General features: G+C 42.2%; 1 protein-coding gene across 2 annotated transcripts in view; it reads left to right on the top strand.

Annotated features, from left to right (window-relative positions):
* Nucleotides 1-12,841, top strand: part of UBAP1L (ubiquitin associated protein 1 like) — a 195,949-nt gene that overhangs the window by 138,278 nt on the left and 44,830 nt on the right. For both annotated transcript variants that reach the window (XM_078683087.1, XM_078683088.1), the window contains exon 5: nucleotides 1,336-1,533. In XM_078683087.1, the coding sequence (XP_078539213.1) occupies nucleotides 1,336-1,533 (198 nt within the window). The remainder of the gene's footprint in view (nucleotides 1-1,335; nucleotides 1,534-12,841) is intronic.

Raw genomic sequence — 12,841 nt, 5'->3', positions numbered from 1 at the left:
GGGTAGCTGAGGAACAGACCTAAATACACAATGATGGCAGATAATCACAGGATGAATAAAGCTCTGGTCTGCATGGTCTGCCACAGAGGCGTTTGGTGACTTAAACAGTGGGGTGCAACATACATTAGAACAAACATACATAGATACATACATTATAAATTACATTTCATTAAAAATTAAGAGAAAGGTAAAAATAAAAGTTGTCCTTACCTTCTCCTGCAGCATGTCCTCGATGCTTTCCAGTCTGTGGCTCCATTGGTGACGTCAGACAGCCAACTACCTTATCCAATCCAGACGCTGCTGCCATGCTGCATGAGTGAAGCCTCTGGATTGGCTGGAGCAGGCTACCTAAGCGCTCCGAAAGGCACTGGAGGTGTGTCCCTGATCTCCAACCGAGCTGCCTAAGACAGCTGGGTTGAAGAGTTTGAACTGCTCATGTCGGTTTGGTCGTAGCAAGGTAGCCGGCCAAACTGACATGCGCAGTTCAAAATGAAGGGACCACTTCTCTTTGCTGCCAATCAGTTGGCAGAAAAGAAGCACCTTTCCTGCCCCCACACTCCGTTCGCCAGAGAGTAAAAAATGAAATGCTAATCAAATCATATATTACCATTTTATTTCCCACTCTTTCTGCAGGAGTGTGGTGGTGAGTGGATGCGGCTCCTCCTATTGAGGAATTCGTCACTGGTCTGCAATGGAATTCTCAAAAACAGTCATGGGAGTTATACAACTGCATTTGTGCTGCAAGACACTACCACTGGCAGTGTGCACTACACAAATGGTTCTAACATAACATAAAAAAACAACGGAATCTGCGTTTGGATGCCAGTGCACCTGAAATGTCCAGTGTAGGATATTTATTGATTTGAGATGACTGTTTTATGGCTTCTCAATTGCTCCCTGTGGCCTCGTAACTGAGAAATCTGTAAGCACTGTCTGTAATGTAGGGTGTATTATTACTGTTGAGCTTGTTTCTAAACGGTCGTAATTTCGGCTGATAAGGCAGCTGAGACGGATGCAGATACAGGCATTTTTCCAGGATCTCGCAATTTGGCAAGAGCGGCCCGTGCAGGTAAGAGCGGTGGGGTTGGGATGGGGACTCTGCTGACGATGGCGAGGAAAATGTAAATATTCCATTTTCCCTCATCATCTGTCGAGTCCCCCACCCCATCCCTCTTATCGGCACAGGCCGCTCCTGCAATTTGGACAGGTGTAGCAGCTGAAACTGTTGTGTGTCTCTGCTTTGTCAGTAGCCAACAATCCTAAGTTAGCAGTGGTGCCATGCTCTGAGCAGTGAGTCTGTCCCTAATGACTCCCCTCCTTTTCTTTCTCTTGTAGTCGCTGAGCCCATATCCATGCCTTCCACCCCCACGGCCTCTGAGTTCCACATGTTCTTACCCAGACTCCGCTGCTGATGTCCTCTGTGCCCTCAGTCAAGAAGAACGTGATATCATTGAATCTGTCATGGCCTTGGGCTACCCGATCCGGAGAGCCATTCTGACTCTGCAGAAGATTGGACAGCAGAGCCTGGGGCAGGTCAGTGAAAAATGTACCATGCGACTGAAACAAATGGAAACAATTTTGGGCAATAGTTTTGCTTCAAGTGTGAGTTTTTTTTTTAATTCTCTCTTCATAAGTAATCATTGTTGCCTGGACTTTGGAGCACAGTTTGGGGTTCGGCTGCCAAATCTTTGGGGTTCTGGAGGGCCTTCGTCTGCCCGCAGCATGTACAATTATGTTCTGCTATGGGTGGAAATATTGTATAAAGGTTCGAATGACATAGCGTATTTTTTTCAGATATGTAAAGCCATAATGGCCAGCTCTGTATGTTTTTTGTTCTTCGTAATCAATGCGACTGTTACTTTCTGCAGAACAAGGTATCTCAGGTTGTGATGTACTGCGAGTTTTATTCCTGTGCGTGGAGGCCATTGATTTTATTTTTCTGCCTGCATCTGCCACACTCTGCATGGTGGGCAAATATGTGCCTGAAAGGCTGTCCTAAATAGGGTGGAGCTTTAAATAAACTGAAGCTCTTGGCCCTATGAAGGACGGGCTGCCGGTCACTAGTTTGCAAGCCAGTGCCTGATGAGGCTGTGCTATTGGAAAGCTGGCAGTTTCCCGCCTCTAAATGAGACGAAATGGAACTCCTGTTCAACCAAACTCTGGTTGGCTTCCTTCAGCTTCAAATTCTTGTACTAGTAATATTCAAGATTTGGATTATTGTCCATAAGCCCCTTTCAAACACAGGCAGTGCCTCTCTTATTAATAGTCCAGAAGGAGTAGTGAATCTTTTAACTATTGACGGATAGACATCTCATTAGGCTATGGGTTTGCAACTCAAACGAAAAGGCCAATATTTCATTTTATAGGTGAACTGAGTTTATTTTATTTTTATTTGTAACGTCAATGTTGCATCCATGCCATCCACCTATTCTCGTGTCTTTAGGTCTGTAAGGTGTAAAGTTGCAAGTTACCCAATTTGTGCATTGTTTGTTTTTAACTTCACAAGATTTGCAAAGTGTGAAGCTTGCAAAGCCTAGTAAAAAAAGAAGGGCAACATAATCAGCCCTTCATTTAATTAGTAAGTCAATCCTGAAGCAGCAAAAGGCCACATAGGGCAGCGGGTAGACTGCCAAATTTCAGCAGGAGTCTCTCCTCCTGGTTCATGTCCCAACCATGCAATGCCTTGTGGCAGCCCTCAGGTTGCGTATCACCGGAACTCTTTTTAGTTGCTCGTCCCTAGTACCTACACCCTCAGCTTCTCGCCACTCGCACTGGCCAATCAACTCACTGCATTTATGCCTGCAAAAAGGGGTCCTGATGCAGAATGGCCCACCAATGGGGCATTCTGCTGTAGGTAATTCTGCCTTGCAGGTGGCTGGCTGCAATTTCTCTATTTCAGGAAATGTTGTGTGAAGTCGAAAACTTCACCTGTATTAAACAAAGCCTTTCCCTTCGCCCTTCCCCAGTATGTCTCTGCAGATTTCTTTTCACTTTGGGTATGCTGCCACAAGTATTTTGGGAGTGGAAAGAAATGAAGGTCTTCAGGTTTTTTGTGTTTCAGCAGACTGCTCACTACCTTGGGTCTTTTATTCAGTTGTCTGCCCTGTCAGCTCTAGGAGGTTTATGCTAGTAAGAGTTCACTTTGGGGGAAGAGGGGGGTTGGGGTGGCCCTTTTGCAATTTTGAGTGTGTTGGGTGTTCCTGGCTAGAGATTTAAAAGTGAGACGTAGAACTGAATTCTTTTTTTATGTACTTCACAATAAACCAGTACAGATGTATCAGTGCTGCGGTCACTTTGTCTCTTTGCTCTAGACTGACTATGACTCTTGCCCCTCATTTGGAGATGGGGACTAGCTGAAGTAGAGGGAAAACTAGAGTGTGACTGACTCTGCCCAACATCCACCAGTCTTTCCAAGTTTAAGCAGTTTCCCAAAGTCACCCTAGAGGCACAGCCATCTAAACCATGCAGCAGTGCAGAATCATATTATGCGTTAAAAAGCGAGCTGAACTGGGGTGCTTTTCATGCCCTGAAGTGGACACTCCCTATGTACCTACTGGCCCACAAATGCCTAGGTCAAGCCTAGCAGCTTTAGAATTTTTCAATAATTCTTCCAAGAATTCATGCACAGCTATCTGCACGTCTGTGGGTCTGCCTGAACCTCTTATACAAAATTGTCTGAGTCCTGAGTGAGGAATATGGCCTCACCAGGACCAATGGTTACCTAGAACAAGTGACCCTATAGAAGAAAAGATATACTCCACCGGATACTGTATAAATATTTGTTTATTTGCAATTAAACTTTCACCGAACAATGTCCTCATGAAATGCATGTACTTTTGCAATGGCTATAGGTTACTGTGTTCAAGTCTAAATATAAGTATTTCCTCCCCCCCCCCATTTCCTTTCTTCTCATGCACTAGGACTTACACAGTGATAGACGACCTTATTCCCACTTCACAATTCAATGAGGGTACTTTAATGCCAGTAGACATACTTTGCTATATACACATATATAGCTTCAGCTAAAAGATGGCACCCACCCTATAAGTTTGGACTTGGCTCAAAAGATAGATAATTTGGGGTTTAAAATGTATTGGTCACTATGAAAATACTCTGATCTACCTATATTAGTAACTCTACTTAATCCTGATCTTGGGTTCTGGGATACTTAAACTTTATACATTTTAGCTTAAGATGATGTTGACACTAGCACTTACCCTAAATCATTGTTTAATACCTTCTAGAACCAGACTCCATTATTACTGTAAGATAGGTACATAAAAAAGGCCAAAGATCAACTTGCCCTAAAATCCCATAATAGACCTGACTTTACATAACCGGGCCAAGATGGCAACTGCATTTTTTAGGTAACAGCCTCACTGACTCAGCACAAGGAACTGACGTAAGAATGACTCCCTAAAAGGGTGACACCCCTTTTAGAAATTTCCAAATCACTATTTAATATATGTTTAAAGACAAGATCCTACCAATTAAAAGGAGTTAACAATTTCACTGAAATAGTCTAAGAAACTGATGTAGGACCAGTGAACACAGTAAAATTCGATATAATGGCGCTCAACTTGAATGCTGCTTGAAGGACGAGGCAGACCATAGTGACCTCTATTATGATATCTCAATACTTTCTTGATTGCATCTTATGACAAGATTTTATGAAAAGGATATGTAAAGCTCACGTAACGTTTGAGTCCTACTTTCAAGTTTGTGCCCATTTTACCTGGAGTTAAAACCCGACTTGCACAACTCCAAGAACTGACGAAGGACAAGCAATTACGGCTACAATAAAATGGTACTTAACTCGAATACCACCACAACAGATGCCTCGTCCGCAGTGACTTTTTCTGATGAAATCCTTCACTAGAAATCGTTAAGCAATTTCTGCAATCTGTTCTGGACAAACAGCGGTTTAAATAATCTTGCCATTGTACGACCACAGGGATTTTTCCTAATGAAACCCTTTACTAGAACCGGGTAAATTTTTTTTGCAATCGGACCTGGATAAACAATTATTCAAATAACCTTGCCGATTACACGGCCACAACCAGGGAATTGACTTGTATGCTGTATATGAGTTCAGGCACTATCTTCTTGTGAATCATGTACGTTCTCATGACCCCTTACAACATATCTGCACAGCTTGGACTAAAACGCTGCTCCTCACGTTATGACTTCTAAAAGGACTAAGTTCTCATGCTAGCTTAATTGCATGCTCCCGATAGGATTTAAACTCCTTATATACTTGACTAATCCCCTATGCATACCCCATAACTTCAAGCAACGCTTCCCACCGACGACATGGTCACTAAACACCCTAAGACCTCTGGGGACCATTCCTCCCTTCAATTTTCATTCATTGCAAGCAAGTCTGGGACCGCTTTTGATTGAGATACACAAATTAGAGGAGCTCTCGTCAATGCTATTACTAATCTTGGTATAACATATACCTGATGTTTCTCTCTTATTTCTGATATGGGAAACGATAAATTGCATGCCTTAATCTGACAGCTATCTGACCCGGTCCCCTCACAGGGACTCTTGATAAACCTACCTGTAAACCATCCATTTATTTAACCTGCCAGTCTATTTATCGAACTCCATTACTTTAGATGTCCTATTCAATATATATATATATATATATATACAGTGATAACTTATATTTCTGAGTGCAGACCGTTTCTCTGGAGAGAAACGGTCTGCACTCAGAAATATAAGTTATCGCTGCATTTATTATATAAAGCGTCTGTTACTGGCATTGGAACACGTTTCGGCTGCAATATCAGCCTTTATCAACCAAAGAACACCATTATCTGATGACAATTTATATTCTCCATGTGATATTAATTAGACACAGTCAAAAGAAGGGGGACAGTGGGCTTTTGGGGAGGTCCAAACGCACATGCTCTAATAAATTGTGAAAAAATAAAGTACGGAGTTCCTCAGTGGGTCATGGAACACAATGGAAGGGGATGTGTGATGAAAGGTTGGTCGGAAGTCCTCTATGGAGGGGAATTCCTCCTTTCGGAACTAGGGCTCTCACACACCCAGCAAGCTAAGTGTCATGCTTCATCATATGGGCCTGCTCCTCGTCGGGTCGGCGCTGCAATACCTGACGGGCACCCATAAAGGGGCTCTTTAGCGGAGTTCTTTTGCTCCTTGCCGTATAGGTGCCGTAGGTGTAAGGGGCCCTAGTATGTGTAGATGTAATAGTGGAATGTGCAGAGTATTATTATTATTTATTATTTGTTAAGCTTGTAAAGCGCAACAGCTGCCCAAAAAGGGTTTCCCGGCGCTGGAAAACAGGGGTGGATTTCCTCTAAATAACTTTATTCAGGGAGGATCCTAGCCTGGTTAAAAAGAATATAGGAGAGGCGACAATCTGGCTACAATGTGTCGGAAATGCGCTCTACTCCTAGGTGGTCAATATGTTTCTTGCCTGATAATCAAAAAGGATCTGTGACGATTCCTCAGGACCGTATGTGAAAAACTATCTACAACTAGTGGTAATGTGTGCAACTACTGACCATACAGTGGTTCTACGAGAACTGTACCCGCAGGTAAGAAGCAATCCTATGGAGGGAACATATTTAGAAAAACATCATATATTATTTGTGCATTGATCATCAAATTTCAGACAACACTTCACAATTAAATCCATGACCTCTATATAGATCAGCTATGGCTTGATCAATGAAGCTTGATACTTCTAGTTAACAAATGTGGAGATTAAAAGTGTGCAGTTCTATTGGTGTTATGATCATAGCACAACTGTGACTTATAATACATTAAAACCAGCAGGAGTGACGAAGTAGGCTGTGATAGGGGTGTTATTGTGACTCATCTAAACCTCACCTCAACTATGTAAGTTCGTGCCTCATCAGTTGCAGCAGGAAAAGGACACAAGTAATGTTGTGTCTAAATAAAAAGAAATGTAAAGGCAGTGATTATCAGGTATGTAAGAAAACCGCTAATCAATAATTCTTGTGGCCCCATGTAGTCGCCAACAAAGGCATGCAGTGGCGCTAGGAGGGCAAGACAGTATGCGAGGTAGACCACCCGTCCTACTCGTGTATTTAAAATGACCCCTGTTTAGCTTAGTCTAGGGCTCCGGTGGTAGCTCGGAACGCACTGCAGCTGGTGGGCGGCCCAACTGGGTCGGGCCCGGTACTACATTAAAGCCGAGGACCTTCGTGAGCCCATGTGAGTAAGCAGAAGGATTCAAAAGCGGTAAGGACTGAGTTGTTATCTTTACAGCACTGTTCGCCACAACCGATTACCTCCGCTGCTAGTAGGAGACGTAGGAAGAATTCTCAAAGCGTCTTCAATACTCACCTGCTCCAAAAAGAAGCCCAGTGGTTGACCTACCCCACACCTCTGCAACCGGGATGGTAATGTCCCTCGGTGTGGGCTGATTGCAAACGGGGGCGGGGCGGAAACTCAATGGTTTTCACCGTGATGGAGCTAGTCAGGCGGCGAACAATCTAGATGGGCGGAAATGAGGAGTATTATGTTGGCCATTTTGGAGTGTCTCAGATGCCTTGGAAAGGCACTTGTTAGCTCAAGCGTGATATGTATATTCGTCGTAAAACGGCCACATTTCATAGTAATTGGCTGAAATTGTCAACCCGCCAACAACCATTGGTTATTGGGTTGTAAAGCGGGTCTTAGATGATAAGTTCATGTCATTTGGTGATAAGGCCGGAAGCATAATGATTATTGTCGGCCATCTTGGAGGGGCCGGGATGCTTCCCCAAAGCCTGGGCGTAATATGGTTTAGCGTGGCAAGCAGTCCCTTGTTTAAGGAGGGGCATCTATAATGTCATCATCACCCAATCTCATAGGGAAACGTGTCCTCTCGTGTAACAGGGGGTGTATTATTTATTATTGTTTCTTCTTGTCTGTTACGAGGTGTATGTGCTAATCCTAATATTGAGCGCAATGTGTCAAAACGTGTGGGTCTGCGGTATGGAAGCTGCGTGTTGATGAAAGGAGGAATTCCCCTCCATAGAGGACTTCCGACCAACCTTTCATCACACATCCCATTCCATTGTGTTCCATGACCCACTGAGGAACTCCGTACTCAATTTATTCACAACATGTTAGTTGGACCAACATAGAAAAAATGCTTTCAAAGTAGTCAAATTAGTCCTAAAGGTCAAACATCACTGAAAAGCTGCACTATTCAACAAATGTAAAAGCGACAACATTCAGCGGTGATTGCAGCCAAAATCTGGTTGTGATGAACATGATTTGCTTAGATGACATCCAATAATTAATGAATTTTGAGGTGCACAGAGTCGTGATGGCAATATTGTCATACGAAGAAAGTGTAAGACTGTAAACATGTTTTATGCAGCGTCTGTTTTAAAGACACAGTAGTGTTGTGCAGTCACAAATATGTATATACAAATAATATATATATGAGATTTGTCATGTATAAAATATAAGACAGGGTTCGAAATATCCCAAATATTTTACTAGACCGGCAGGTCTATTGACTTTAATAATCTACTCGACCCAATTATAATCCTGTATTAGACATTCTCATCACATTGCAACTCAATACAATTTTAAATCGACCACAATATCATGTTTTATGGTGTTTTCTATGACTGGGGTTCCAGCACCTTTAAAACATATTGTTACTGAACAAGTGTGGCAGTGGGTATATTTACTTCTATTTTCTATCTAGCCATGAAAAAGCACTAAGCTTGCATCCCTTTATAGGGCGGAACACGCGTTGGTTTACTTTGAGACTTACTTCAAAGACATCTTCTTCGATTAAATTCAAATCTAGTCTCATTCATGAAAGAAAAAGAACATTAATAAAGTATATGTCTGTGAAAGCAACTTGAACAATAATAAAATACTTGTCTGTGAAAGTAACTTGAATGGGATGGATTTGTTCTCAATTGCACTTTCTCATTTTGGAATTCCTATTGGGTTAACTCTATTTGAAGGAACCCATGGAATCTTTTGGAGGGTACACTCCTTTCTTGACGATTTATCAAAACCATAGCTTTTGTTGTCCCTTTTTGATCTTTACATTTTACCACATATTCTAGAATCCATCTACTATTAACCGTGATTTGAGGTACATCAATATAATTTTTAGTTGAAACTAAAGTAAGCAGGCCTCCTGCTATTCAGCTTCTACTTTTCAATTGGCCAGTTTGATTGAGAACTGTGAATCACCCACATTGGGATCGTTCTTAACCACGTCCTGGACCATACCAACATGATGGTCCTTTGAATTTACTCAAATGAATGCTCTTTTTTTTACCTCTCAAATCCATTGATAATCCAACGTATTATCCTAAGCTTACGAGAGAACTCTAAAACCTCATTAAAAGATGAAACACGGTAGGATGAATCTACTGCTGCTAGCAGGTCATATTGATTATGTGATGGATGGGGATACAAACCACCCATACTCTTGTCATGATTATTTGAAACACCAGTTCGAAGATCACATGGTGTTTGATGTTGCCCATGGCCGAGATCCTTGTTTCTCATGGTGTTTTATCTGTGGGGATATATCATTTGGTGGACTCCGGGACACATGATTTGGCTTGGAGCCAAACCTGGAGGGGAGAGTGCAACGGGGATCTCCGTGGGGAGAAACACACTGGTGAGAAACCAATGTTTGGGAGAGAATTACGTGAGGGCAAGTGCATCACAGTTGGAAGGGGAGAAGCACACGGATTGAGAGAGCAAAACGAGCGTGGTGGAGGGGAAAATACAAGAGGGGGACATTTGGAAAGCACGTACCTCGGTGGAGTGCTTAAACAAAAAGGAATACAAGTAGCGCCTGAAAAGTGAGCAGTATAAGGACACAAGTAATACATTCATGGTCCAGAGGAGGGGCAAATACATAAAGAGGAAGTATAGAGTAAATAAGCTAACGAATAAGAAGAAAGCAAATGAGTGACAATGAAGTTATCCAATGGTAAACAATAGGAGGGCTCTAAGCTCACTGAAAGCTGAAAATACGTCTTTCAGCAGACCGCGCATGCAGTGTCTAGTAGGTGAAACCTGAAAATCATCTGCCACCTTGGTCCCAAAGCCTATAGGCCAGTTGCAAACCTGCTGCAGGCTGCCAACAGAAATGGCACATCTAGCTTCCAGCACAGGCACAGAAATGAAAATATCACCTGTAAACTGGGGTGCCATAGGGGGAAAAGTGCTCATTATACCATCAGAAGCCCCTACCCACCTCCCTTCTTACCCAAAGCCACGCGTCACCAGAGCTTAAGCACACTCTGCCATGGCCGCATATCTTCATTTTTATTCTAAACCAGAGGTTGGAATGAGGGCGACAAAGAGGGCAACATGAACATTCAGCCTGGCAATGCAACCCGTGATGACTATGGTAGTAACAGCTCATCCGGGCCCATGCGCCAAGCAGAGAAAGGCACAGGAAAGCTGGACCTACAGAGACATGCAAGCAGACATGCAGATAGGTTACACCAGCGACTATGCTGACACCCTAAATGTAATGCTGCCCTCCCTTTGCGTTATATGCCTAGCATTCTGACTTGGACGTGCAAGTACAGGTAACGGTGATGGACTCTCTGGTAGTTTGAGTTAATTACTACGGAGATTGAAAGGGTGAAAGCTGAACTTTTGAAACTGGTGGGAAGAGGTTTAAGCAGGAGATAGGATGAGGGGTGAGTTTGGAGGAGTGGAATGGTGAAATCTGAGAATGGTAGACTGAGAGGGTGCATGGTGAATATGCGATACTGGTAGGGTGAGGATCTGAGTATTCGCGACAGAGTAAGGGATGACCTTGCGAAACTGCAAGATTAGAGAAGAGTAGTTAAGTATGAAACTGGTAAGAAGAGGTGGGAGAGGATTTCATGCAGAGGGTTAAGTGTCAGAGACATGCAGTGAAGATTGTGTTATTGTTGCGCTATAAAATATTTAACACAAGGTGCCAAAAATCATAGTGAAATAATATGCCAGTTTTGAAAGAATTGGCTTTTAATCGTAGATGGTAGAAGGATGGAAAGGTAGAAAATGATGCAGGGAAAGAAAAATATTAAAAAATCAGAGTATGTATAGGAAGAGTCAAAAGTTAAAAAGGGCATATGAATTGAGGTGGAAGGAAAAATGGAGGACGTGGCATTTGGTGTGAAAAGGGGGTTGTGTGAGAATGGAGGAGTTGATCAGGGATGAGGTGGTCGTGTCACAGGCAAGAATGAAGGATCACCTGAAAGAGTGAAGGTATGAGACTGGAGAAAACTCTTGCTGCAGGTGATGGGTAAAAGTGTCACGTGGCATGGACTTTAAAGCAGGGTGAGGAGGTGTTGTATGTGTGCTGGGGTTTAGCTTCTTGAAGGGGAGAAGATGAGGCTTCCCTACCTGTAGCTGCAGAAGAAGTAGGTTCTGTGATGTTGAACAAGTTGAGATCACAGGAGATCAAGAAGTTGTGAAAGGTTGGGGTACAAGTGACCAAATGTGCTATCAGGGATAGACAAAAAGAGACCAAAGTGGGATACCCGAATGTGATCTTGAGTATGATAAATTCTAGTAGCAGGAAGATTACATTTGCTTAGCAGGAAAGTGCTTCTAATGTTTCGTCGTAAGAACACAAAGGGTTGGTTGGTTAGGGTTTACCAAATAGCATATATTTGTATCTGGGCTAATACCGCTTAGTGGGTCTCAAGTATTGACATTTTGATTGGAGTCAAAAAAATGTGGTTTTGTGTCTTAAAATTCCAGTTCTAAAAATTGCACATTTTGTAAGCAGGAACATGTTAATTTTTTTATGCCACAATGTTTTGTTCATTCCTCTGACTTATCAGCACAACTGATCTAAAACAGAAACTAAATCGTGACCAACCATTTGTTTTCAATTTGTGAAATTCAGATTCCAGAAATAAAGTACTGTTTTAATCTGACTCAACGTTTGAAAAATGCAGCCTTAAATTACTCCCCTGTCAGTATGTAAACATGAAAGCTGGAATCAAGTATCTGAATTTTGACTGACTTTCAGCTAAGTGACGAATGGAAATTGAACCTGGGGTGTCCCTAGTGCTACATGAGGGTAGGCTCAATACATACACATACACGGGCAGCTGCCTTGTGACTACATTACAGTGAGTTTCTACCACATATTTCTATAAGATGCCTCGGGAGTAAATCTGTCAGTGTTTGGAATTTAGATTGGGCACTCGTAGAGGAACAGTAGCTAAAATTCGGTGTCTTCCTAAAAAGATGTTTAAGATCCTGGGCAGAAAACCAAAATGTACGACTATTATGTCTCTCACACCACTGAGAAAAAGAACATTAATAAAGTATATGTCTGTGAAAGCAACTTGAACAATAATAAAATACTTGTCTGTGAAAGTAACTTGAATGGGATGGATTTGTTCTCAATTGCACTTTCTCATTTTGGAATTCCTATTGGGTTAACTCTATTTGAAGGAACCCATGGAATCTTTTGGAGGGTACACTCCTTTCTTGACGATTTATCAAAACCATAGCTTTTGTTGTCCCTTTTTGATCTTTACATTTTACCACATATTCTAGAATCCATCTACTATTAACCGTGATTTGAGGTACATCAATATAATTTTTAGTTGAAACTAAAGTAAGCAGGCCTCCTGCTATTCAGCTTCTACTTTTCAATTGGCCAGTTTGATTGAGAACTGTGAATCACCCACATTGGGATCCAGAGTTCTACAGAGATAGATAAGTAGGAGATAGTTATTTTCCTCTGCACTCCACCACACATAACAATAGGTGGACACAAGAAGTTGCAAGTAATTGAGCACTACTTGAGTTTCTGGGGCTGGAAAAGACTCATTGTAGATTCATTTTT

The sequence above is a fragment of the Lissotriton helveticus genome, chromosome 3_1 (genome assembly GCF_964261635.1).
Source record: "Lissotriton helveticus chromosome 3_1, aLisHel1.1, whole genome shotgun sequence".
Taxonomy (NCBI): Eukaryota; Metazoa; Chordata; class Amphibia; order Caudata; family Salamandridae; genus Lissotriton; species Lissotriton helveticus.
The sequence above is the reverse complement of the archived record's forward strand: the minus strand, read 5'-3'. Positions and strand labels throughout refer to the sequence as shown.